Source organism: Sinocyclocheilus grahami, unplaced genomic scaffold, assembly GCF_001515645.1.
Source record: "Sinocyclocheilus grahami isolate Dianchi unplaced genomic scaffold, SAMN03320097.WGS_v1.1 scaffold182.1, whole genome shotgun sequence".
Classification (NCBI taxonomy): Eukaryota; Metazoa; Chordata; class Actinopteri; order Cypriniformes; family Cyprinidae; genus Sinocyclocheilus; species Sinocyclocheilus grahami.
In genome coordinates this window covers 259,109-287,059 of record NW_015505361.1, presented here as the reverse complement: position 1 = coordinate 287,059, position 27,951 = coordinate 259,109, and the positions used below count along the sequence as shown (strand labels likewise).

General features: G+C 39.1%; 1 protein-coding gene across 1 annotated transcript; it reads right to left on the bottom strand.

Annotated features, from left to right (window-relative positions):
- Positions 1-3,776: 3,776 nt before the first annotated feature.
- On the bottom strand, positions 3,777-27,871 carry LOC107594364 (rho guanine nucleotide exchange factor 17). Its single transcript, XM_016284376.1, has 3 exons — positions 26,873-27,871; positions 23,111-26,619; positions 3,777-4,030 (listed from the first exon to the last, which is right to left on the bottom strand). Exons 1-3 carry the CDS (start codon positions 27,429-27,431, stop codon positions 3,944-3,946), a joined length of 4,155 nt encoding a protein of 1,384 aa, XP_016139862.1. The 5' UTR covers positions 27,432-27,871; the 3' UTR covers positions 3,777-3,943.
- Between the last annotated feature and the right edge of the window lie 80 nt (positions 27,872-27,951).

Below are 27,951 nucleotides of genomic sequence, written 5' to 3'. Positions count from 1 at the left end.
ATATGATATTTGTAATATAAATAAGAGTATATACATTTATACATATACACACACATATATACATACTCTTACTTTTTAAATTACAAATATCATATTGATATATGTAAAAAAAAAATTACTACTGAACTGTAAAATGAAAAAGATTATTTATTATTGTTATTAATAAAAAAATAAACAGATATTGCAGTAATACTACAGTAATTGATCTATACTAATCAGTAATTTAGTGTATTTATTATTATTATTAAAAATAAGATGAACACTGAGATTTTTTTATTCACAGAGTTCTAAACAACTCATAACAAATTTCATAAAATCACTGGTGTGTTTCCCTTGGATTTACACAATTTGCGTCAAACTTGAGGTCATAAAATACGGAAATTTATATAAATATGGAAAAATCACATCCCTGTAACTCTAAACTCTGTCGGTTCTGCTCATAGTTTCTGATCAGAAGTGTTATTTCTATGATGTCGCCTGTGTAGAGCGTTCCAAATCAGTCACTTATGAGGTTCCATGTCACAGGATGCTGCCTAAGAAGGCAGCAAGGAGACCGCAAGGTTTTGGAACAGAGCCGGAGCCACAATCCCAACATCCGGTTTACAGAACGTAATAATAAAAGTATTTTTATTTCAGTGCTGTGATTAATGACATAATTTACTGTATCACTGATATCGGGCCAAAACAGGCTGTTGCCTTCCCAGAATCCATCTGGGGTCTGTTACTGAATAGCTTTTACATGCATGAGAGCGGAGGACTGAGTTTACCTATTCTTTACGGATTAAAGGGACGACAAGAATCGAGTGAGAGAGAGAAAACAAGAGGTGGAGACGACAAAGAAATCATGCTTTACAGAAACACCTCAGGATGACAAATGTTTCAGTCGTGAAGCTTTTCAGATCATATGGTGTTTCTTCTATTAAACGACCGCAAGACAACACAATCCACAACAGACAACAACAATCTATCTATCTATCTATCTATCTATCTATCTATCTATCTATCTATCTATCTGTCTAGACAGACGTCTGTCTGTCTACCTACCTATCTATCTGTCTACCTACCTATCAATCGGTCTGTCTGTCTGTCTGTCTACCTACCTATCTGTCTGTCTGTCTGTCTGTGTGTCTATCTACCTATCTGCCTGTCTATCTGTCTCTCGGTCTAGACACACGTCTGTCTGTCTGTCTGTCTGTCTGTCTCTCTGCATGTCTATCTATCTATCTATCTATCTATCTATCTATCGGTCTATCCGTCCGTCCGTCTGTCTGTCTTTGTCTGTCTGTCTGTCTACCTACCTACCTACCTATCTGTCTGTCTATCTACCTATCTGTCTGTCCATCCATAGATCCGTCCGTCCGTCTGTCTGTCTACCTATCTGTCTGTCTGTCTGTCTGTCATAAAACAATAACATCATAAATATAATATATAAATATCAATTAAAAAAGTACATATGTAATACATATATATCACAGAAAATATATAAAATTATATTGTTATATTCAAGATAGTTATATTCAAATGTGCATTATATATATATATATAAATAAATACATAATTATTTTATATATTTATATATTTTATATATTTCAAAATGTATACTATTAAACAATAACAATACATTTAATATATAAATAATGTCAATTTAAAAATGTACGTACAGTATGTAATGTATAGAAATTCTATTTAATTATATTACATAATTTTTTACGGATGTATATCTTTTCGATTTTTTATTACAAAAACAAAAAACTGCTAGGCCTATAGGTTCATGCTGCTAACATCTGTGACACATCTTAAATCATAAATTAAACACACTTTAATCTGAAAAATGATATCATACAGAGCTTTGATCAATTTTAACAAGGTCTAACTGATTCTTCCGAGACAAACAAAATGCAAGACAGATAGGACAAGTGACAGTTCTGTCAGCATATCCTTACTGTAAACCCTGCATATGTTCCAGCAGCACACTCAGGTCAGGCTCATGCAGAGAAACTGGACTCTGTTCATGCGGGTCAATGAGAGCTTTTGCTGCAGGGCTGTAAAAGCGAGGCCTTTGAGTTCAGCATAAACCTAATAAAGCACAGGACCCCTAAAAAGCTGGAATATAATGTCTTTAAGCAAATATATGGCCTCATTGAGCTGAGAGCCGCTGAGCTCTGCTCTTGAGCACACATAAAGGTGTCTGGTGATGACATCACTGCCGTATGACATCATCCAGCGACTCTGACAGCTAATGGTTCTGCAGAAGAGTAACACACATCATTACATCATGTCTAGATTCATAACAATACATAGCATTAGACTTTAGTCCTGTTCTTAAGAACAACAACCACAAACAGCAACTGAACGCTGGCAATAACACTATTTAACTTCAAATGAAATGCCAAATGTTACCAGAGGACCTGTGTTGCAAGCAGAAGGCTGGAAAAGGAAAAAGGCACCAGTCAGAATCTTAATCTGACATGGTCTAATCTGATTGGCTGGCTCAATGAGTCGGCACGTACAAGTTTTTAATCAGTCCGCCTGACACAAATGTTTCTGTAGAAGGCAAGCACTTTTGAGGAAGAACTAATCACTGGATTTGCCAAGTTGGCAGCATCAAGTCTTTGTAATAATCATTACACATTACTTTGGACGGCGGTTTATTAAAACAATCTCTTTCTTGGTTAAAATAGGCTGGAAAGTGGAACCAACTTTGTTGACAGCTAAAATTCATGCCTTATACAGACAGACATACTACTGTTCGGGGTTCATAAAAAGTTTGGGCTTCATAAGATTTTTGTCTGAATTTATTTGATAAGAAATGCAGTAATATTGTAAAATATTATTACGATTTAAAATAACTGCTTTCTATATGAATATATTTTAAAATGTAATTTATTCCTGTGATCAAAGCTGAATTTTCAGCATCATTACTCCAGTCTTCAGTGTCACATGATCTTCAATCATTCTAATATGTTGATTTACTGCTCAAAAAACATTTGATTATTATCAATGATTTGAAATGAATGAATGAAACTTTTTTTTGTCTTTATTTTTTTATTCTTATGATGAAGTTCAAAAGAACAGCATTTATTTGAAATAGAAACCATTTGTAACATTATAAATGTCTTTACTGTCACTTTTTTTTTCAAATGTAATTTGTCCTTGCTGAATGAAAGTATTAATATTTTTCAAATAAATACTACTGGCCCCAAACTTCTGAACAGTAGTGTAGGTTAGGTTAGTATCTGTAAATGAGATGTAAATAAATGCGAGCCTAATCTACTCTCTTGCGTATTAATAGCGTTTACAAACACATTTTATTCTATTAACGAGCTGGATTAAAGCTAATCTTCGAGATTAGAGGAAAAAAGGTGCTACTGTAATGAAAAATATCCCATTGTAAGACCACAGCAACACAAACCCACATAACAGGATAGAAAGTGACAGAACTATATTCAGTACATCAGGAATCAACATCCAACAATGCGCATCTCAAACAGAAATACTGCTGTCACATGAGCATGTTTAAAATGAGCGAGGAGAGTCTAGTTCTGGCAGTTTAATCAAATGAATCAAGAAGCAGATTTTGAAAATCACGACTGATGAGAATTCATTAGTCACACTGGAAATGAAAGATCTAGTTCATTGCATTATGGGATACTGCCTTCAGTCACCTCGTATTCCAAGCAGAATAAAAAAAAAATTGTCCAAACCATGTTGTTTTGCAGTTGTTGCTTTGCACTGCTTCCTAGGTGAGCAGCTAATCTGCAATCTACAAATATCTGTCACGCCAATAAAGCAGATTCAAAAACTCAAGAGGAAGAGCAGCAGAAGAGGGACAGCGATCAAGCCTTGCGCTCTCGCTCTCGCTCTCTCCTAATATGGCAGGCTTCTCTCTGACTGTGATCCATGTGGGCTCCGGCCCAGAGACGGCTGCTCCCTCCCGGTGTGATTAGATCCAAGTCCCTCCCCCTCCATCTCCCGTCTCGGACAGCTCAAAAGAGCTGGGGGTTTGGGTTTGACCAGCCGAACTGCCGGCCTGTAACGCAAGAGTACAGAATATTCTCCATTTAAAGCACAGAGAATGAGGGGGGTGTATGATCCTATCACCCCCACCCTTTTCCCAGAAGGTTTTGGCTCCGTCCCAAAGAGCTGGAATGAAATGCAGGAATCCAGATACATAATGAATGCAGGGATCGCGTGCGGTCAAAATCTCACACACACACGGCTCAGTGTGCAAATGCACAGAAGCGGAGAGGAGCTGCTTTTTGTTGGTGGTGGAAACTATGGTTACCATGCTAAGTTTGTAAGTAACGGTAAAGTTTTACCAGGCAAATATTATGCTAAGTATATGCATTTAAGTTCTGATTTATTTATAAAGCACATTTAAAAACAACCTTGGTTGACCAACATACTGTACTGTACATAAAGGTATAGGCCTATACAAATGCGGTTACAAAAGGGTAAAAGTGCAAGAGAAAATATGAGTTTTTAACAGATTTGAACTCATGTAATCATCATTCAATTCAATTCAAGTTTATTTGTATAGCACTTTTCACGATGCAAATCGTTGCAAAGCAACTTTACAGAAAATTAAGTTTCTACAATATTTAGTGGTAGCTTATCAGTGGTGACTGTCAGTTAATGTACATATGGCAGAAATGTACAGAAAATCAATTAAAGACGTAATCAAACAGACGATGAACACTATTAACAGCAATTATTATATGATGCAATCAAACTTATAGCAAAATTGAGTAGTTCTGTATGTTGTTGCTTCATCATGGTTAACTGTAGTGTTGTAATACTAAAAAACAAAAATCAATAAAAAATATATCTTAAATAGTATTATATATATATATATAATATAAAAATAAACAGCTACCATAAAAACAGAGTAATTATACAACATACTTTAATCTTATTTATAATTATAAGTACAACAATAATTAAACAATAAAAATAATACCTTTAAATAAATAAAATTAACAAACAAACAAACATATTTACAAATAGAAAATATACTCACTCTCCACTTTCATTAAAAAAAAAGATAGTTTAAGAAGAATTTAAAAAGAGAATTTAATTTGAACTGTCAATTAATTGTTAAATGCCTTTAGAAAACTCTTTTTTTTTTCTTCACATGAGTTCTATTTAAATGCATATACTCAGATTTCATGTGCATGCACAGTTTTGAGAAAGAATAACATTATCAAGTCAATCATCAGCGCTGAATCAATCAAACAAACAAGGAATCATTTTATCTCCATTTATTCTGTCATCCCCACACCCTCTTCTGCTGCAGCTATCTGTCTCTCCCTTCCTGTGCCTCGTTTTTTCATTAAAGGGGTCATATGATGCTTTTTAAAAGATCATTATTTGATCCTAAATGCATCTACTTTCGGAAGGCCAAATAAAGTGCTTTTGCTTTCTCCAAAGCATTTAACTCTGAACACACAGCGTCTCCCTGACATGCTGCTTCAACACTAACTGCGGTTACTGACACCATGCTTTCTTTCTTTGCGTGCACATTTGGGCCGCATTATGCTAATATTTCCACATAGTGAGGTAGATATGTGGGGGCGTGTTAGAACGAGCCGTTTTAGGGGGGCGTGGCAGAGTCTTAACTTTGATAAAGAATATCTCTTTGGTTTTGAGACTTTAGTCTTTGCAACTTCAGGGATCTTATCTATGCACGAACAGCTTGTAACACTCCAAAGAGAAAGGAAAACTTGAAATCGCATCATATGACCCCTTTAGCAAACTCTTCTGCTCTGTCGTTCTCACAGTCTGAGAGAGAGAGAGAGCGAGAGAGCGAGAGAGCGAGAGAGCGAGAGAGCGAGGACTGTTTGTTTTCATGTCGTAAGTAAACATTATTCCCATGATCATACCACTATATATAGACTGACATGAGTCCCTATGAAAAACGCTCCGTTCCCTCCCAGCCTGTGATCGCTATGACAACAGGGAATACACAGACGTATCTGTACAGCTCTCTCTCTCTCTCTCAATCCCACACCGCTGATGAGGGACCGAGATTTCCGGAATCCATAAACGCAACGCAAGATTTTAATACGGTCTCTTTCACAAGGAGCAGACTGCTACAACGTATAAACGAGCTGCAACCAGGCACAAAAAACAAAAGCAATGTCTACAAGTTGTGAATTTAGACGTTGGGGAGGAGATGGAAACAGAAAGAGACAGAAAAGGAACAAGATAAATGTGGCAGCTTTTGATGACAACTCAACTCTCAGCTAGAAATGTCTTTACTTCTAAAATAAATTGACAAATACATTTAAAAAAAAAAAATAAAAAAAAAAAATAATGTATTTGCTTTGCAAAATACCAACATAAAAAAAACACACACAAAAAAAATCTATACATACCGTATATACACAAATATGTCAATATTCCTACATAATTCTGCTCTATTTTCACTGGGGTACCAGGAGGTCAGAGGTCAAGGGTCACTAGTTCACTGATTCTGTTTGTCACCTCTCAAACTCGGAGGTGGTAAATACCTCTACCTGTGATCATAAATCATAAAGGGGTGAGAGGTCAAAGGTCAAGGAGGGTCAGGGCCTGCTGACTGACCATGAGCAGTGATGCAAAAGGCGAGCTGAAATCCAGCCGTCAACATTTCAAAGAGTCAAATGATGCCCTGCAACCGTGTTCATGTGAAAACATTTCATTCTTGAGCCACTTCTGTGGTGCTTGAGTTTGGTGTGACCAATAATCAGACCTTAAAGGGATAGTTCAGCCGAAATGAAAAGTGTGTTACTCATCTTTATGTCTTTCCAAACCAGTATGACCTGCTTTCTTCTGTAGAAGACAAAATATATCTTAGCCCCCAGGAAGATTTTTTATATCTGCTTTAAAAAGTGGATTTAAATCAATTTAAGCTTACGGATAAAGGGGAAAAGCGCACTCTTTTAAAAATATGAAATGATATATAACAACAACAATAAATAATATTATTATTATTTAAATATTTTAATCACATTATAAAATGAATCCAATAAAAAATATATTACTAGAGTACTAATACAATTGTACTGTAAAAAAATACTATTATTATTTTTCTGTCATTATTCCTACTACTAATAAATTATTATTATTAATAATAATAATAATAATATTATTACATATTAATAATAATAATGGTAAAATCAACAACAATTGTTGTTATTATTTTTTTTTTAAGAGAACAATTTACAATACTAATATTTTGGGCTTTCAGGTTTTTAACAATAGAGCTTTTACTTTGGTGGAAAACGCAGGAAGTCCTTAAAGCTTTTCTTTTGTTGAAAACAAATTTAGGAATGATTATTATTGTTACTACTACTACTAGCATTTTATCTTTATAAATGATAAATTATATACATTATTTGATATTAAATTATTCAATTTAAAAGCCACAATTGAACATATTTTGGATTCAAAATGATGATTCTCACCAAAAGGTGACAAGTTTGCATTCCTGTAACTAGTATATCAGTCCCGTAAACAGACTTTCAAATCACAGAAAGCAAAGGTAACAGTCAACGTGTGAGAAAAAGACAGCGAGGAGAGAGTGGGAGGAAGATATTATTGCAGTATTGCTCTCTCTCTTCACTAAATGCAACTTTGTCTTTTATGGAATGAGAACCAGATGTAGGCCTGACGACACAACAGGCCCGAGGGATAAAAATAGGTGGAGATAAATGGACGGGACAGTTCCTGCGATGAGGGGGAGGACGAGGCTGCGGCTGCTGGTGGCAGTAACTTGGCCGTTTCCATCTGGAGGCCTGCGCCAAACTCAACAGCTTCCTATTCATACACAAGTTCCACAGAAAGAGATCTCCAAGAACATACAACACAGGTTTCATCAAAATATAGCCGTCATCTACTAAAGAGATACAAAAGAGGGTCACGGTCCATATCGTACATGGCGTCCTGCCAATCAAAAGCTATAAAACAAGGACTCCGCTGCAGAAAATGCAGATGACAATAAAAATGCCTCGTTTAAATTGTGTTCAAGTGTCCCTGAAATTGAATGGCTAATAATCTCATCTCCTGTTACAACTTGAAGAGCTTCATGCTGATGTCATCTAATATTCCATAAACCTGTTTCCAGAAAAACAGTCGCACAAGCATCTGAGCAAAAGGTTCAACTGTGACAAGACCGTCATTCGTTTTCGTTCCCTGAGACAGAGACTAAATTTGGGTTCCTGCGACATGTACCAGAGAATGGATTTGAGGTTGAGCTTTCTTGCACAGCCCAACAGGAGACTTAAAAACTCACAACCTTTAAATAAGTCAAGAGTGATCCCTTTAAGACGTGTAAAGGGAGAGAAAATGAAAAAAGCAGCTCTATGTTTTTGCAGCTGTGTCCGTTCTACTATTCCTGAAGAAGAAAATAATCTCTAAAACGCTCGAGAACAGGTCAAGGCCATTTTCCAGCCCAAAATCCAAAATAAAAAAATAGTAGCATTAGGATTTTGTGCATCACGAGCAGGGTTATTATAGTTAACTAAAATGTAAAACTGAAACTAGAATTTAAAACCATAAAAAAAGAATTCCGTTACATAAAACAAAATAGATGCAAACCACAGTCAAATAAAATAAAATATAAAAAACGTTTTATTTCAGCTAATTGACAAAGCAATATTTCTTATTTTAAATTTAGTTGAACCTGATGTACTTAAAAGCAAAACTGAAAAAATAAAAAAATAACTATACAGACTTACATACACACATTATATATATATATATACTGCATATTAATGATTAAAAATGACAAAAATATTAACTTTACAATTAAAATGAAAAAGGAAAATCTCATTCAAAATATTAAACACTATAGTAGTATCTCAATGATACTAAAATTACATTGATTATGACATTATGACATTAATTAGCCTACACATTCTCCTAATTCTCAAGCAAAAAAGACTCATTATCACTGTTGTAAAATAAATAAATAAAAATATAGAAATGTTACTTAAATTGCGAAGTATTAAAATATTGTTATAATAAATAGAATAACTGTGTTACAGTATTTTTTTTACTGAAATGCAATAAAATAGCATATCACAAAAATAAGAATCTAGTGGAAGTCGGCAGTAAAAATAGATGATAAATGCTTTTTGATAATTGTTACAATTAAAAAAAATCTTAAAATAGGCTTAAAGTTAAATTGTATTTATTATTAAAATAAGACAAAGAGAGAATAAAGAGCTGGTGTAAGGAAAAAACAGAACAACTGCATAGAAATGGAGAACAAAATTGAAACTTTTCTCATAGTCTTGTTTCTTCTCTAGACTTTCTCAATTTGTGCTCAGAGATTTCAAAATGAGCTCAAACACTTCTTATCAAAATCTTTAAAAGCTGCTTTCTGCATTCTCTTATTAGTTCAGTTCTCTTACTGTATAGTAACAAACACGGCAAATAAAGTTAATACTTCAACAAAGCATAACTGAGTCTCATGAGATGTGTATAGGAGCAACCATTGAGCTACAAAATCCTCCTGCGAGATGAACCCTGAGTAACTCTGAAGTTATTTGATGCACACACACACACGCACACTCACACACACGCGCACACACACACACACGCGCGCGCACACACACACACACACACCCTGTAATCCCAAACTCGGGCTTCTATTACCTGCTCTACAGGCACAGACTCCTCATTCATAGCAGGTCAATCTTAACATAATGGCATGATTTAGCCGGTGTCCTCCAGCAGTCATCTCTGCTGCGCCTTTTTCTCTTTGTACGCAACATTCACAAGTGACTTCCGACCGCCTGTCTTCCTCAGTTTCCTCTCCTGTGTTTCGAAGGCTCTGGAATCAGCACACATTACCATTATCACAATCATCATTAGGAGGGTAATTAGGGCTATTATGATTGATGAAGGCTGATCCGGGGGTCGTGCAGAAGACGTGGGACCCCGAGAGTCCAGCCAGAGGATATACGGCTCACCTCTCTCGACATGCACACTCACAAATGTTTAAACATGATCTACGATTTTGCCAATGCATATAAACTCCACATGAAAACGTTTAAGCATTCTTTACACTATCGGGTGAAAATATAAACCTGTCAAGAACATCAAGGTCATTTTCCACCCTAAAATTCAAAATAAGAAATAGGACAGTTAAGATTTTGTGCTTTATGACATTATTTTTATGACAATTAATATTTTCCAGCCAACTGCCATGCAAAATGCAAATAAACTCAACATTAGTATTAAAAAAAAGAAATATTGCATAAATTAAGTATTTATGTGATGATAGCATTTTCTTACATTTGTAATTCCAATTAAAATAATAATATTTGTAATATTAATATTTTTTATAATACAATTTTTAATACAATAAAAATACTGCATTACAGTAATGTGAATATAATGTGCTTCAGAAGTAAGAATAATTGGTATAATTTGCAGGGGCGCACAACCTTCAAACTTCCCAATTTCCTGGCATTCATCTGACGGACTGAACTTCAGAGGAGGGGGCGACCGGCGAGGGGTCCTGGCACTGACCCAGTCTCTGCCTGCCTTCGCCAAGCACCAAATCCAGCTATTTAATCGTGTGCAAGTCTGATTTAGAAACATCTTTGCTGGCGTTCTTTGTCTATATTAAGGTTCTTATATTGAAGAAAGGAAAAACAAACCGAATAGCTATTTCAGGACTGTCAAACATCACTTTGAAAAGCTCCACAAATTCAGTTCCGGACCACCCTTAACGCGGCGTGAAACCCAAACACAGATAATTATACCGCCGCAACATTAACAGTTCCTGAAGTGTTACGTTAGCCTCAAATCAAACTAAAGTTCCTAGCGCCTGATGCTATCCCTGCAGTGACTCCTGCCCGTTGAAAGTAGACTGTGTAACCTATTTGTGTCAGAAGTGCAGGTAACTACTTGGAAGTAACAACAAAACTACTAGCTTGATGGTTATCACATGAGATCAAACATTTACAGGAAGGCAAGTTGAGAATAAATTCAACAAAGAAACCGTACACCCAAAAATATAATTTGTTTAAAATGTAGGCTGCTCACCCTCAGGCCATCCAGTATGTGGAGTTTGTTTCTTTATCAGAACAGATTTGGAGAAATGTAGCATTGCATCACTTGCTCACCAACGGATCCTCTGCAGCGAATGGGTGCCGTCAGAAGGAGAGTCCAAACAGCTGATAAAAACAACTATAATCCACACCACTCCACTCCATCAATTAATATCTTGTGAAGTGAAATGCTGCATGTGTGTAAGAAACAAATTCAGCATTAAGACGTCACTTCTGGCCAAAATATGAGTCCATAATCCATAATAATGCTTCCTCTAGTAAAAAAAAAAGTCCATCTCCTGTTGTCTTTCACGTCAAAATCTGTTTTGGCTTGTAAATGATGCTTGTTCTGTGCATATTTCTCTCCTGATTAATCCATAATAATGCTTCCTCTAGTAAAAAAAAAGTCCATCTCCTGTTGTCTTTCACGTCAAAATCTGTTTTGGCTTGTAAATGATGCTTGTTCTGTGCATATTTCTCTCCTGATTCAGACATGATTAATTTTTTTTTACTGGATAAAGCAATATTATGGATTATGGTATAGTATTTTAGCTGGAAGCAACAGTTTGAAGTTTAAAAACGTCTTGGATTTGTTTCTTTCAAACATACAGCTTGTAGAATAGTGTGGATTACTTGTGGCTTATTGTGATGTTTTTATCAGCTGTTTGGACTCTCATTCTGACGGCACCCATTCACTGCTGAGGATCCACTGGTGAACAAGTGATGTAATTCTACATTTCTACAAATCTGATGAAGAAACAAACGTATCTACACCTTAGATGGCCTGAGGGTGAGTAAACTTTCAGAAAATTTTAATTTCTGGCTGAACTATTTTATTAAGCAATATTAAAAGAGAAGCAATATCAAATAAAACTGCAAAAATAATTTCTGTTCCCTAAACACCTCCTCCATCTTCCATTGGTCATTCAAACATGTAGTCCCGCCCCAAAGTCACTACATTGGCTGATAGCAATCAGTCAAATTAACTCTGACAAGCACTAGTATCCCAAAAGATGATAATAATAATAATAATAATACCCCCAACAACCAATGTTCTCATGCAAATCAAGAGAAAAGCCTGCCTGATTGTTGAAGTCTTTGCCCTGTTCCAGAACCTTCTTCCTGGAGGCGGGACTTGGAGTCTTGTAGTCCTTCCTGCCATCACCGCGGAAACGTGAAGCCCTTCCAAACCGCCTCACCGACGCCATTAAACCCGAATAAAGAGCGAAAGCGAGCGAGCACAGAAGTCTCGATCGTTCTTCTTGAAACTGGCACACTCTCTACGAGTTTGATCTTGAGCTGTGCCCATGTTGTCCTGCCAAGTCCGAGTCAGTATGCATATGAACACGTCAGTCAGAGTGACCACCGCTCCGGTCCACCCACATTATGAAGGCCCCAGAGCCCACATGCTCAGCTATGCCCTGGCCCCTTACAGTACATGCATTGTCCGTGAGGGACAGCAAGTGGGTTCGGATGCCAATGAGGAAACACTTGAAGGATGAGGATGGGTTTTATTGTACCATCAACTCAGTTGCACTCAGAATGTATCATAAGACGCCATTCATTTGCAGACATATAATATATAAACAGTACTTTTCAAAAATGTAGGGGTTGGTAACATTTTCTAAAAGTTTGCTTAGAAAGGCTGCATTTATTTGATAAAAAAAACAAAACAGTAAAAAAAAAAAAAAAGTAGTAACTGTGTTCTATTTGAACATATTTTAAAATGTAATTTATTCCTGTAATGCAAAGCTGAATTTTCAGCATCATTACTCCAGTCTTCAGTGTCACATGATCCTTCACAAATCATTATAATATGCTAATTTGCTGCTCAAGAAACATTTCTCATAATTTCTTAACATTTATTATCAATGCTGAAAACACTTGTGCTGTTTCATATTTTTATGGATGGATTATTAGATGAACAAAAAGTTCAAAAGAACAGCATTTATTTGAAATAGAAATCTTTTGTAACATTATACATGTCTTTCCAGTCACTTTTGATCAATTTAATGCATCCTTGCTCAATAAAAGCATTAATTTCTCAAAAAAAAAAAACTTGACGTAAATATCTTAAAGGGGTCATATGATGCGATTTCAAGTTTTCCTTTCTCTTTGGAGTGTTACAAGCTGATTGTGCATAGATAAGATCCCTGAAATTGCAAAGACTAAAGTCTCAAACCCAAAGAGATATTCTTTATAAAAGTTAAGACTGGTCCACGCCCTCCTAAAATGCTTCGTTTAAACACGCCCCCACATGTCTATGTCACTGTGTGTGAAGATTTGCATAACGCCGCACAAATGTTCATGCAAAGAAAGAAGGCGTAACTTTATTGTTGCTGCCACTGCTGCCGCCATGTCGTGAAGGCACTGTGTTTTGTTGCGAAAGTAAAAATACTTTGTTTGGTCTTCCAAAAGAGGACACGACTAGAAATCAGTGGTTAAGTTGTATTTACAACACTGTTCCAGAACAGTTCAACCCAAATATTCAGATGTGTGCAGCACATTTTATGGAGGACTGTTTACTGATCCTGGGAGAGTAGACTACAATGCCGGCTGTTCTGACTCACAGTCTGTAAGTACGTTTTCATATTTAAAGAATTTGCCACTGATGATTCAAACACGAGTTTTGAGCAGTGTAGAGTAGCGCTTGTTGTTTGTCATTTCTCCAATCACAAATGCAGACATGGTTTTATGTTTACGCCGCACGATGCAACGCAACGCGTAAAAAGACATATATAAGTCATCATCCGGGAAACGGCATCACAGTATTGTAAGGGGCGTAACATTTCCGTCACATGCTTGAGGTATTCAGCCAATCACAACGCACTGGATAGCTGGCCAATCAGAGCACACCTCGCTTTTTCAGACCGATGAGTTTTGTAAAAATCTACACGTTTCAGAAAGGCGGGGCATAGAGGAGAAACAATAATGTACAGTATGTGGAAAATAATGTGTTTTTTGAACCTTAAACCACATAAACACATTTCATTACACCAAATACACAAAATAATGTTCTTTTTAGCAACATCATATGACCCCGTTAAAAAGCCACATGATACTCTGATGAAGTACCTGCTGTGTTTATCCTGGGCACTACTTTTAATTTATACTAAGGTCAGATTCCCAAGTTATATCAGATTAAAACAAAAAAAATGTATCAATGTAAACTGTACTTCAGTTACTAAAACAAAAAACACTGTTCCATTCCTGAAGATTCCACAAAGACATTTGTGATTTTCTAAATAGAATTTATGCAAAAAAGGCGGTTCTTTTTCATGTCGGCCAAACTTGTGGAGAACACTGATCCTGAGCGAAATAAAAATTAAATATGGATGTCTTACCCACATCACACAGACAGCTGCGGCACTCTGTATTTATAAAAAGAGAAGAGAACCACAACATAGAGGAGATAGCGCATTGAAACACATAAAAATCCAATGCTACACTCATAAATCATGTCTTTTGTCTCCGTTGCCCAAGATGACAGACAAATATGCTTTTTAATAACCGCGCACGCAGGAGTCCAGTGACATGAAATAAAGCAATATAAAATGTTAGACGGGCAGCAGTGATTCTTTAGGGAACCCCAGAATGAGGATAAACCATTCTCTCCCGCATAAGCAAACAGAGGACTGTAATTACAGAGGGTGGTACCATCATAATGAGAGACAGAGAAAGCAAAGTTATAACTGACAGCGCACAAAAACACCAGGGACAAAGAAAGAAGAAAGCTGATATAATGGCATAACGACAATAATTAGTGGCGCTTGTTAAAGCAAACATCACTATTATTAGTGCTCGTACTTCAGATTGGGGGTTTGTTCGTTTGCGCTATGGACAGAAATGACACCTTAAACCACGAGGCTTGTTGAGGAGAACTGATACTTTACTTAGTTACTGGATGGTTTTCACCTGCCAGACAATAAAACAGGAAAAAAAACATCCCACAGACAACAAGCACCACTAATGACAGGACAAGCCAAAGGCCCTTTTTCTTTTCCTGTTTCTCTAACGCTCTCCATTTCTCCTCTATTCCATGCCTTGAGTTCATCTCCATAAATCAGTGTGATGCAGAAGGGTTACATGGAAGATAAACAACTCCACACACACTGGAGCTGTGCCAGATGCACCCTGGGAAAGGGTGAACTGCATCATTCTGTGACCCTGTTCTCATACTGAAGCTGTCTTCCATACCACTTAAAACCAAACACACACGACGAGCCCATTCTCTGCTTTTTATGCCACAATTTTCAATTTACCCACTCGTACCCAACTGCGTTCCACTGGCAAGATGTTTGCTTGAGTTGGCAGAAGTTGAAGAAATAAGTGATACGGCGTCTAGGAGACACATCAATGTGTGTTATTTTATTCATAAGAATGGAACAACAGGAAAAATGAGAGCCGTTGGCGGTCCTGTCAGCAAAATATACATCAGAATGAGTGAAAAACGCCACGGATACTCAGAATCCATCAATCTGAGGAGCTGCATGTGGAAAAACATGGAGACATTTGAGCCAAGAGCACTTAGCAGACCACACAAAAAAAGAGAAACATAAACAGACAGAGAGAGAGAGAAGGACATGAATCTGGTAGTTTGAAATGTCTCTTTACATAAATAGAGAAGTATGAGAAAACATATTTGCTTGCGTGTTTGGAGAGGGGCACATTGCTATAACAGCATAAACAGAATTCGCTTATTGTTAACAGTGTCGATGTTGCAATATTCATCAATTGCGATTCAAATTGGATTCAGTTCAAGTTTTGTTCTCATCTGATAGTGTCAGTGCCATCAAATCAATAATATTACTAGTGAATATGAAGTGACTTTTAACCCTATAAACCCTGAAAATCAACTGTCTTTTAGAAAGTAGCATAATAAATGTTAACAGCACACAAAAGCACATTTTCAAAACATGTAATATGCAAGAGGAACCCCTAATTCTCAAATAACACAGGTCTGAATTCAGACTGTGGGTTACACACGAGATACTGAGATGAAGCACCTGTTTGATCAGCATGAGGCCCTGAGCAACATTTCACTCCGTCTGCTCCTGAGGGAAAACTCCGGAGCTTCGTTTTACTGGAAGTTACAGTGGTTAAATGTCGACTGAATGACAAGTGACCTCTAAAAACGTGTACACATGAGGAGGAGGTGACACAAGGAATTCAAAAGCACCTGAGGGAACGAACACGAACTGCATTCTTGAGCATCTGTCACAATTGGAGCAAAGCTATGGAGCTTATAATATGACAAAACTATCTGAATTTGTATTGTATAAATTTGAATTATTGACAAGTGGCATTTTTATGTGGCATTTAACATAGTTCTGAATTAGATTTTTTTTTTTTTACTTGAATATTGATAAATGCAACTTGTCAATTATTTAAATGTATACAATACAAATTCAAATAGTTTTGTCATACAAAACACGCTGTGATGCAAACAGCCAGATCTGTGAGCCCTCGTACTATGAAAGCTTGTTTCTGCCATGGAACAAAATAATAAAATAGGCAACTGCAACCTTTTTTTCTTCGCAATTGTGAGTTTATAGCACAAATTGACAGAGTCAATACTCCCGATAACAGAGGAAGCTGATTCCAGGTCACCATGATCACCTGAAACAACCCAGGGTCGTGACCCCTGTGAGATTTATGGGTGATTATCAAAAAGTACAGTGCATGGAAATTCGTATGTGGGGAAAAAACATTGAGTTTCATTCAGGATTTTCTGTACTGAAAACTATTTAGTAAAAAAAAAAAACTAGATGCAAAGTGACACTTTAAATAAAGATTACATTTTGAAGTAGAAAACTGAAATGACATTTTCTTGTAAAAAAAAATACTCCCAATAATCTTTGTTTTATTTACCAAATAAATAAATAATCAATTAATCAGATTTGTTCAGAAGGGTCAGTAAATAAGCATACGGGAATTTAAAAAAGGGGGTCCTCCAAGCCAATGGTCAAAGGGCATTATTATTAAATACATTTAATATAATTAATTGCACATCACTACAAACAGTAGTAGGAAAAAGGGAAGGGAAGCTGGAAGGCAAGTGGATTATCTGTCCATTAAAGCTGCTCATCCTGTTCATTTCTCTTTCTCATTCTCCTCTGAAAGCCATTTGCAGACAGCTCAGGAGCTGAGGAACATTGTGGAGGGATGAAGTCATTTTTGTCGTTCTTCCAGAAATGAGATTCAGCCCTGATATCAGGCACGCTGACAGGGAGGGAAAGAGGGAGTAATGGATGACAGCAGGGATGTAAAAAAAAAGTGATACTTGGAAATGAAAAGAGGGAGGAAAATAAAGGACTGATTGAGTGTAAATGAAGCGAGTGAGTGGAAAAGAGCACAGGAACATGGAGGAGAAGAGAAAAGGGGCTCTAGTTGTTCCCTGTTGTTTTCATTTAAACAGGCACCAGGAATGTGGCCTTCTTTTCCTTCACAGCTGCAAAACGGCCATGAACACAACAACCAGCATAGCACAAAGAGAGAGAGAGAGAGAGGTGAAATAAAACTTTACTTTCTCTAGTGCAGATTATTAACTTAAACTAAAACTTTTACTTATTTGTACGTGCAGACAGACGACGACGGGTGTTGAAGTTCTTTTATTTGCGTCAAACGGTTGAGCACTGCCGTGTGTGTATCCCGTCGCAAAATGCGGCGAAAAGTCCTACACGACGGTAATAATGTGATTAAGGTGTTTACATGTCTATACTGCACTTCAGTAATGCGACTAAAATAGGAATACTCCACATGTCTTAATTCGATTTCTGTTTAATTCGATTATGACTTTAGCCGGATTAAGGTAATCAAAAATCTCGGTTTACATGGTAGATTCTTAATCAGAGTATTGTCTTAATCGTGTTAAAATCGGAGTATTGTTGTCCATGTAAACGTACTGACTGACATGCTAATCACAGCATCATATTAGGTTTGTTAATGCAAATTCACTCTTAGTATTAGTGATTTAAACAACCATCTAGCAATCACCTGCAACAATGTTCATTTTGGCACCGCTAGTATCAGCAAACAACATAGCAGTTTCAAACTATTTCTCAAATAGTAACAAGAAAATATTTGAATGACACTTTAATATTATGCTTTAATAATATTTTGCCTCCCACACAGACTTGATTACTTAAGAAAATATTAAGGCGGGTAAAATCATTAGGCTACATTTTGAATTTGAAAAATTCAACATATATTTTTCTTTAGACTCTGCTGGAATAAAATCTTGAACCAGCCTAAGATGGTTGTTGGTCTTGGCTAGTTTAAAATAGTTAGCAAGCTGATCTTCCAGCGTGATCTGCTGAAAAGTGTCAAAAACCCCTCTGAAATTAGTCAACAGTCCTCTTAAACCAGTAAACCAGCTTAGCATGGTAAAGCCATTTTTTCCTCAGCAGGCAAACTGATGAATCACTCACAACAGCAGCAGTGACTCTGTAAGCAAGTTTAAAGAGTGAGAAAATCTACAAACATCTCTCACATATCCAGACGCTGCATTAAAACACACTGACTCACAAGCGTCTGGGTTAACATACACAGGGAATTACTCTCGGTTAGAGGGGAAGACACAGACGTGACTGTGACCCTCTGAGACGACAGTCCGATCGCAGGCAGACAGCAAACACATGCCCTCATTCCAGCTGAGCCTTTAATCCAGCTAAAGACACTGAGCAGCAGTTACAGCCAGAACAGCATCAAAGCTTTGACAAGTCATGCAAACACAGCACACAGTCGTCTGGAGTGTGTGTGTGTGTGTGTGTGTCTCACGCCTGGCACTTTGTTTCCAAACAGTCTATCGAGCAGAGCAGCACATTCCAGCCTCTGCAGCTCATCAAACATATTAGTAACCACAACAACTTCCTGTTTCTGTTCCCCAGCTTCCTGTCTGCGCAGGATCACTCGGCACTGGCACTGATAAAGGAGCAGAGACTCTTATAACACACACACAACAGACACTCAAACACACACACAAGCAGTGTCCCTCCCTTTCCTGCTAAAAACACACATCATAAACCAGTTAAGACCTGCAGACCAGCTGACGTCATAGAGCTAAAAATTGAATGTTGAGAAGATTATTTGAGATATTGATATCACTAACTTTTGACTGCAGACTTACGGGACAGTTTGAGACTTTGAGATCTCTTCTGAAACTCTTAAGCAAGTCTGCATTTGCTCTCCGTTTAATCTTTTAAAGATATAGAAATTTTTTTTGATTAGCACAAAAATATTTTCAATGTATCCATCAATTTGTTTTTCCAGGCATTTACAATGGATGTCTGTGGGGCAAGGTATTGCTTCAGGATCATCATTACAATATGCACTGGTTTACACAAGAAACAATATGTGTTATTATGTCCAGTGTGACAGAATCACTCACTGACTTTGTCAGTGCAATGTTATATCCAATCTTTCATCGTCATACAAATTACTATTTACATGGAGCAAACTCCAGCCACTGGAACTACATCAGTAATGCATAACCAGATATGCATCCACCTTGAAAAGTAGTCCTAAAATGGACAATTTGGTTGACTTCACAGATCGAATACAGATCATAGTATTCAACTCAAATGTTTTAAGACATAAGCTTTACATTTCTGCTTGTAAACCCTCTAAAAACTGAACACATAGATTCTCACAGGTGCATCACTGTAGAACTTAAAAGGGTCATATGATGTTGCTAAAAAGAACATTATTTTGTGTATTTGGTGTAATGAAATGCGTATATGCAGTTTAAAGTAAAAAAAACAAATTTTCCACATACTGTACATTATTGTTTCTCCTCTATGTCCCGCCTTTCTGAAACGCATCGATTTTTACAAAGCTCATCGGTCTGAAAAGCGAGGTGTGCTATGATTGGCCAGCTATCCAGTGCGTTGTGATTGGCTGAATACCTCAAGCGTGTGACGGAAATGTTACGCCCCTTACCATCATACTATGGTGCCGTCTACCGGAGCGACGAGACAAAAACATTAAAACCCATTATAAACGAGGCATTTGTTGCATCCAGCGGGGACATAATTACGGATTATAATGACTTATACTGTCTTTGTTCACGTTGCATTGCATCGCGCCGCGTAAACATAAAACCATGTCTGCATTTGTGATCAGAGAAATGACAAACTACAAGTGCTACTCTTCACTGCTCAAAACTCGCATTTGAATAATCAGTGGCAAATCCTTTAAATATGAAAACTTACTTTTCAGGAGCGTCCGGCGGGCTTGCAGCAACCACATGTGACGACCCTGGGCTGGACTCGGCTTTGTCTACGGTGAAAGCCGATCCGGCGATCCACAGCGCGAAATTGATGTATTTCCTCAGCGACCAGCACGGATCAGCTCTAGACATGACGAAGCAGATATCGTCCTCTTTTGGAAGACCAAACAAAGTAGTTTTGCTTTCACAACGAAACACACAGCGTCTCCACAACATGGCGGCAGCAACAACAATACTACAGCAAGAATAAAAAGTTACGCTTTCTTTCATTGCGTGAACATTTGGGCGGCATTATGCAAATCTTCCCACATCGTGACGTAGACATGTGGGGGCGTGTTAGAATGAGCCGTTTTAGGTAGGCGTGGTTGACTCTTAACTTTTATAAAGAATAGGCTCTCTTTGGATTTGAGACTTTAGTCTTTGCAACTTTACAGATCTTCTTTATGCACCAAGAGCTTGAAACACTCCAAAGAGAAAGGAAAAATTGAAATCGCATCATATGACCCCTTTAAATGAGGAAAAAGTGGAGTTTAATCAAGAACATCAACTTGTTTAGATTTTTCATTACTGTGTGGCAGCATTTTTGGATTATGAACACAAACTCTCACACATTTGTGTTGTACATAGAGGTTATTTAGCAGGCTTTGCTTTTGTTAGGTTATTTTATCTCAGCTCTTTTGCTTGACTTTGTACAGCTGAGCACAATGTGTTCACCCTCCTCTATCCAAGAACCGTTTCACATTACCACAGCATTGAGACATCTTCACAGGTTACTCACAATGAGCTCAATCCGAGGGCGTTTTCCCCTCCACAGCCTGTCCGCATGTGTTTTTCCTTATTTTTTTTGGGGGGGGGGTACTGTTTCTGATCATCACAACCTCAGGGAATACTTAGCTAACCCATCTCCACACACTCGTCGCAGCCCCTGTAATAAACACCCTGTGTTTATGGTCTGAACCTCTCCAAGCCTCAATATTCATTAACCCACTAGTGTCAGATGTCCACCCGCTCCTCTTTCACTAAAGAATGAATACAGTAATACAGGCAACATAATTACCCTGGTCTCAACTTTTACGTAATAAATGCCATTACTGTGGTTAATGATTACCCGATTATCCAAATCACATAGAATGCCACCAAACACATTTGAAGAACTAAGTTGAAAGAATTCACAATCCACTGGCCCCAAAAATGAACTTGACACTTAAAAATGACTTAAAAGTATCATTGCATTAGAGGCATTTCTTAAAAGGAAAGATAAGCACACTTGGTTTGATATTTACTTATATAATGCAATGTAGCTCATACATATTTAACTGTGGCTGAAGTGTACAAATACTTTTTAAGGCCACTATATTGATTTACAAATGTTCTGTAGACAAAATCTTTGGACACTGTACTGAAAGGAGGAAAAAAAACGCCAGTTAAGAATGCCAGAATATTCTGAAAGAAACATCAAAAAGCCCTACACATGTCATAAAGCAGGCATTAGTCTCTGGAAATGTGCCTGGAGCTAACAGCTTAAGAGGAGGAACGTTTAGCTCTATTTACACTTCGTGTTTTCATTAGCCAGAATACAAATGCATGTGTGCAAGTTCCTGAGAAGAGAGTCAAAAGCGTGCGCGAGTCTCCAAGACTCTGTCAATGATGGGCTCAAATTAGACTGCATAATCCAAGCTGAATGACAAGGCCATGCAAACATTTCCCCAATGTGCACATGATAATGACCCTTGCGAGGAAAAAAAGGAATTTGGCCAACAGAATGTTACTCAAACTCATCCGCACCCTTTATATAATCAGCCAATATCAGGCGGCTCCAAGCAGAGTGCTAAGTGGACCACAATACTGAAAGGACAAGCTGGCACAGACAAAAGCTCAGGAAAGTACAGCACCATAAAAGGTGGACTGAGGGAAACTATGACCAAACCCAGTGTCTGAGACAGACCAACCGTGCTACAGAGGGCTTACCAAAGCCATACAGAGAACTAATCCATCATTGAGAGTATGCAAGATTTTGGAAAACATCACGACCCTCGGACATACACTACCAAGCACAACACTTAAATATGAAGTATTTGAAAGGTATTTCTCCCTAAGGTCAGTCTGGTAACACAAGCCTTTTTTGAAGGTTACTTCAGTCTTTTCTAACTTTCTATACAACGGATAAACCATTACATAAATACACAAAGAGATAAAGCATTCCCTTCAAAATATGCCAGTTAAGAATGCCAGAATATTCTGACTTTTCATAGAGGCAAGTAAACAAAGGAACATTTGCGGCAGACAGTGGGAGAAACACACATAAGTGTATACACACACTCTACAGGCATTGGACCAAAAGGAAGGTAGGCTAAGGAAAAGATGACTGCAGAAGAACCTGCTAGGGGCAAAATAAATGTCCTTCATATTTCTAAGAAACATTGTTCTGCTCTTTCCATCAGAGACAAAAACAAAGTCGGGAGCTGTAAATTCAGCTGCACAACAACCTGAGGTAACAACATGTCAAACGCTGCACAAATAAATTCATAATTTTGCACATGCATACCCACTCAAGCTGAAGGCCTTAAAACACTCATCCAAGTTTTTTTTAGAGCACTACATCAGATTTATCCGCAATATAATTCAGTCCAGAACACCAGCATAGAGGTCTCATAAAATATGCAAAAAACACTGCATCTTGCTTTGCTCACAAGTTATCGCCCATGATTATAAAGCAAAAGGCTACATCCAATACAGTTTATAGAAATATATTTGCAAGCATTTACGTCATAACTTGCCATAAACAAATTCAAAAACATATAAATAACCAAAATAGAGAACAAAACACATCACTCACCACTCTCGGTTTGGCCTTCAGAGAGGCAGTGGAAAGTTCCTCGCTGGACTTCCTCTCTAGTTTTGGCTCAGCAGTGGTGGTAGGAACTGAAGGTGTGGAAGTGGTGCCTTCCAGAATAACCCCACCAGTAGCTGCTGGGGTCTCTGCCGGGCACTCTGGAGAGTTCAAGGCCAAGATGTATTGCTCAGTGACGTCCTCTAATGATGGAGTTTCCTCCCCCGGCTCTGTTTTGTTGGGTGTAGAAGACTCTCCGACATGGCTAGACCTCTGGAAGTCCTGGGAGATGTGGGCATGTGAAGGAATGATGGGCACAAATGTGGCAGGTTCACTGGCATGCCGCACATGTTTGGGTCTGACTTTTGAGGCAGGAAGCTGGGGGAGGATGGATGCGGAGGACTGCTCTTCACCTTGTTCATCTAAGTGATCCCCGTCATCACAAGACAACTGATGGGTAAAGCGGTTTGTGCGTTTCTTGGGGCTTCTGCGACTGGTGCGAGGAGACAAAACCTGAGCTAGCTTAGGGTCAAAAGGAAATGAGGGCTCACCTGGGGCTTTTGTTTCTCCGTTATGACCAAGGTGGGAGGGCAACACATGCTCAGATTGAGAACGAGACCTTCTGGTTGAACAATAAAGTTGTCGTTGTTCGCTATTGAGCGCCCAAAGCTCGTCTCTTTGCTCGGATAAGATGGGCTCACTGCTGGAAGGTGGTATGGATTGGTCTAGTTCACTAATTGGCTCGCTGGGATGCTTTTGGAATTCTAGGACAGTATCTGCCAGTTCTCCACGTCTGCTAGGGTCGCTAAAGCTCTTTTTCTTCACAGCCTTGCCATTTGCCTTCTCATCAATAAGATTGTCCATTGCGCCAGGTTCACAAACAATGCTCTGAATAACAGTACTGTAATCTCTCAGGCTGTCGCTACACACGGAAAGGTCACTGGCAGCACTGCCTGTATATTCAGAAAGATCTGCTACAGAAGACTCCACACCAACACCCACCTTGGAACTTAGAGAGAGTGAACCGAGCAGGTTGCTGTCCATGGAGAAGCTCTTTCCGCCATCCTCTGCATCTGACCGACGTCTATGAGGCATAGGATCACTCAAGGAACGGTATGCAGACTCACCATTAGACTCTCCGTTACTGCCATTGCTGGAGTCTGAGCCGCTGTTTCCAGCTGAGGAGAATTTCCTTCGCCTGCGAATAGCACTAGGAGTAGACGGAGCCTCCAAGGCCCCCTGGTTTACATTTTTACTGCTGCTAATGTCTCCTCCTATGGCTACTCCCTCATACTCTGTCTTAACAGACGGAACTTGAGATGAAAGAGATTCCTCTGGTGTTGTATCAGGCAACTGCTCTTCGTACAACCCTGACTGATTCCAAACGGTGAGAGTCTGATCCAGCAAGTCTTTACCACAGGATAGCCCCCCATATGAGCCAATCTCTGGCTCTGTGACAATTCCTTCATCTGTCAGGCTAGATTCATGGCCGGAGAGTTCATCCAATGACTTATCACAGAACATGTTCTCCTCCGAATTTCCCTTCTGTAAACATTTTCCACTTTTTCCATCAGCCTCCCCTTCCTTACACCCAGTAAAATCAGAGTGTTCAAGTCTCCTCACCTCTTGCTTTGCCTTATCTTCTTTTTCAGTGTCTATTTTAGCATCACTGCTTTTTGTCTTGAAACGGTCTTCCTCATAATCATCATAGTCATCCTTACTTTCACCCATCTGACAAATGTCTCTTATCACCTGTCTGGCTTCCTGCACGTAGTGGTCTTGCAGAGGGGTAGGCATTGGCTCGTCGTAACAGTAGGTACTTCTACAGTCGTCGCTCTCCACCTCCCTGTCAGCAATCAACACCTGCTCGCCACTATCTTCAGAGTCTAGCCGCTGCTCAGAGGAACTCCTTAAACCTGGCCCGCTACTATAATATTGCTGCCCTGCTGGCTTCTCAGAGTAAGAGAAAGACTTTGCCCTCCTCAAAGTAGCAGTGAGATCCTTCAGGGAAGGGCGTCCATGGTGCGGCCGATTTGTCCTTGAGCCCATTCTGTACACAGATGTGCCTTGATCAGAGTTAAGACTGCCCTTGTCATCTTGTCCCTTTTTCTTCATTTTCAACTCTGATAGATCGGTCTTAAGGTAGCTAAGAAGTGATAGAGTTTCAGAGGCAATGTCAGGGTTGGATATAGAGATCCTGTTCCTGTCTTTCTCATTATTTAAGGAGTGGCAGAATACCCTGTTGTCTGAACTGCGGGTTTTATTTTCTGCTGGGCTTAAACTGGACACAAGCTTAGGGTGAGCTCGAACTGGGGCACGAGACAAGTTATCTCCATGGCCAAAACTAGGCGAGCGGTACATGGTGGCATTGCCATGGTATGTTTTACTCAGAACAGCTGATGAAGCCCTGCCATAGCTGTGGATGTTGGTTGGCTGATCCTCTTCTTTTAACGTCTCTGTGCTAGAATACCTGCTATTACTTCTTGACCCCAACGGACTGGATGTAAATGAGGGTATAGTGACTTTCGAAACCCGCGACACCTGAGGAACAGGGCTAGTTCTGACTGACCCCTCGAAATTTCTATATAGGTGCCTAAAGCTGTCCTTAGTCACATGGGATCGTTGAGATGTGCGGTCTCGTGCCCATGGCATGCCCGTATAACAACCCCTAGAATGGAAACCTTCAATCTTGCGGCCCACCGTTTGAGAATCACATGGCTGCATCATTACAGGTTGGTTGTCACTGTCATCTGACTCTTCATTGCCTCTGCTGCAATTGCTTTTCTTCTTTTTCCTTAGCGAGCGACGTCTTACGTCCTTGTTGTGGTGCGCTAGCGCTGCAGGGCTATCTTCCTCACTGCCTGAAGACCTTCCTCTCAACTTAGCCCGGATGCCATACTTGTTTTGTGGGAAGTTATCGCCTGTCCGTTCTCTGAACTTCTCGGCCTCTTCTCCAGAGCTCAGTCTTCCCCCAGTGCTGGCTAGTTCCACGGAGGGCCCTGTCTGTGGTTGGGAGGAGTTATGTGAGGAATGTGAGCTATCCGGTGGCTGTAGCTGCTCTGCCCTCGGTCTCTGCAGCTGCCAACGGTGAGACCTGAGGGGCAAAGCGGTCGTTCTACTGCGCGGTGGGGGAGCAGGAGGAGAATCACAATTTAAAAACTCAAAGGAATGGCTTTCAGCAGCTAAAGTATGGAAATTAGGGATTGAATAGTCCGCATACAATGTACAGTTGTCATGATGAGAGCAGTTTGTGTCTTGCCAGTCTCCCCTTGGCTGGTGGGGGAACTGTTTGTCACTTTTGTCTGGAGTTGAGATGCCCTCTTTAGCGTCGAAATGCTGGAGGTGTTGACATGCAGATTTCAAGTCATCAGCATCTGAAGTTGACCGATGTTGCTTTCTGCGTCCATCCCCAAATAGTTCTCTAATCTTAGAAACGCTTGGCCAGTTTGCATCAATATGAATAGATGTCTCTCCATAGGAAGGGTGATAGTGACGAGACTTGCATGTTGGGCTCCCTAAAACAAAAACATTGTTATATTAACACACATGTATTCATTAAGCAGACACATTGATGCAAATCGACATTCAAAGAACATCACAAGCAAATTGTCAGTGCACTAAATACAGTACACTATGCTAACTTTAAAGTACAAGCCAAATTAGTACATAAGCTTGAGCCAGAAGCATTATAGAAAGTGTTTTTGTTTATGGCAGACGAATTGTTGGGTGCTAAATGAAAACTAGTGATTTCAAAACAATGTATCTTACCTGTGTTTGCGCCACCCACAGTTTTCCGGAGCCTGTGTTTATCTCCTCTGTCCGAATCCGACCCTGACACAGACACAGACCCTGACACAGACACAGACTCTTGAGCCGAGCAATATCTGTTACTGTCCTTAAGTTGTTTCTCCGTCGCAGACTCCGAAAACTCCTTGGATATGCAGCCACTCTCGCTCAAAGTCGAATCTTCGACACTTTTTGTGTTTTTAACGCTTCCAGTGTTGACTAATGAGCTCTGTGTCCCGTCTGTGCTCAAACTGAACTTCTCAGAGAGCTGACGAACCGATGGAGATACTCCATGCGAGGCTTTCTTGAGGTCTGCGGTCGAGAGGCTGGCCGCTGAGATTTTGGAAACTTTTCTGGATTCAGCAACAGCGTGCGTCGCTTGTGATGGCTGCGCGCTGTGCTCTACGGCGTCTGGGGGAAGGGCACCGCAACTATCCAAATCCTCTCCAAATGATCTGCGCTTTGCGCTCCAGCGCTCTAACTTTTTGAAAGAGACGCTTCTGTGAACAGGCGCTTTTCTTTCAATCGCCCTTTCAGCCATTGCGACGCCTGTCCTCCCACTTGTCTTTCTTACTATTCTCTCAGTTCATTGATGAATAGTCCGCACTTTTCTTCTCCTTCGTGTTCCGTGGTTGCCTTTACCCCCCTGAAAACAACTTACAATGCCCCCATTTAACCACAAAAGTTGCTTGGCAGTGTTTTCCGAAGAGGAGGACAAAAAATTCAGGAACAACAGATGAGCTTGTTTACGAAAACAGAGTTATATCCCCAGAACTTTGCGCATGTTTGCTTCCCTTAGTGTCCATCCATGCATTTAGAAAGAGCTCAAAGTTGGAGCAGAAAACTCCCAAGTGTTTCAGCCCAACACACACTAGAGCAACGTTTGAATAATGTACATTTTCCAAAGTAAATCCCATTTCCTTGGCCGACTGTCTTTCTTCAAAAGCATCCTTTATTTCCAGCTGGAATAAGTGCGCTCAGCCTTATTTTGGCACAATTAAGGGTTTCCGTGACTTGTGGCTTTTTACATGCAGATAGTTGCTTGGATTGAGGGCGGGACT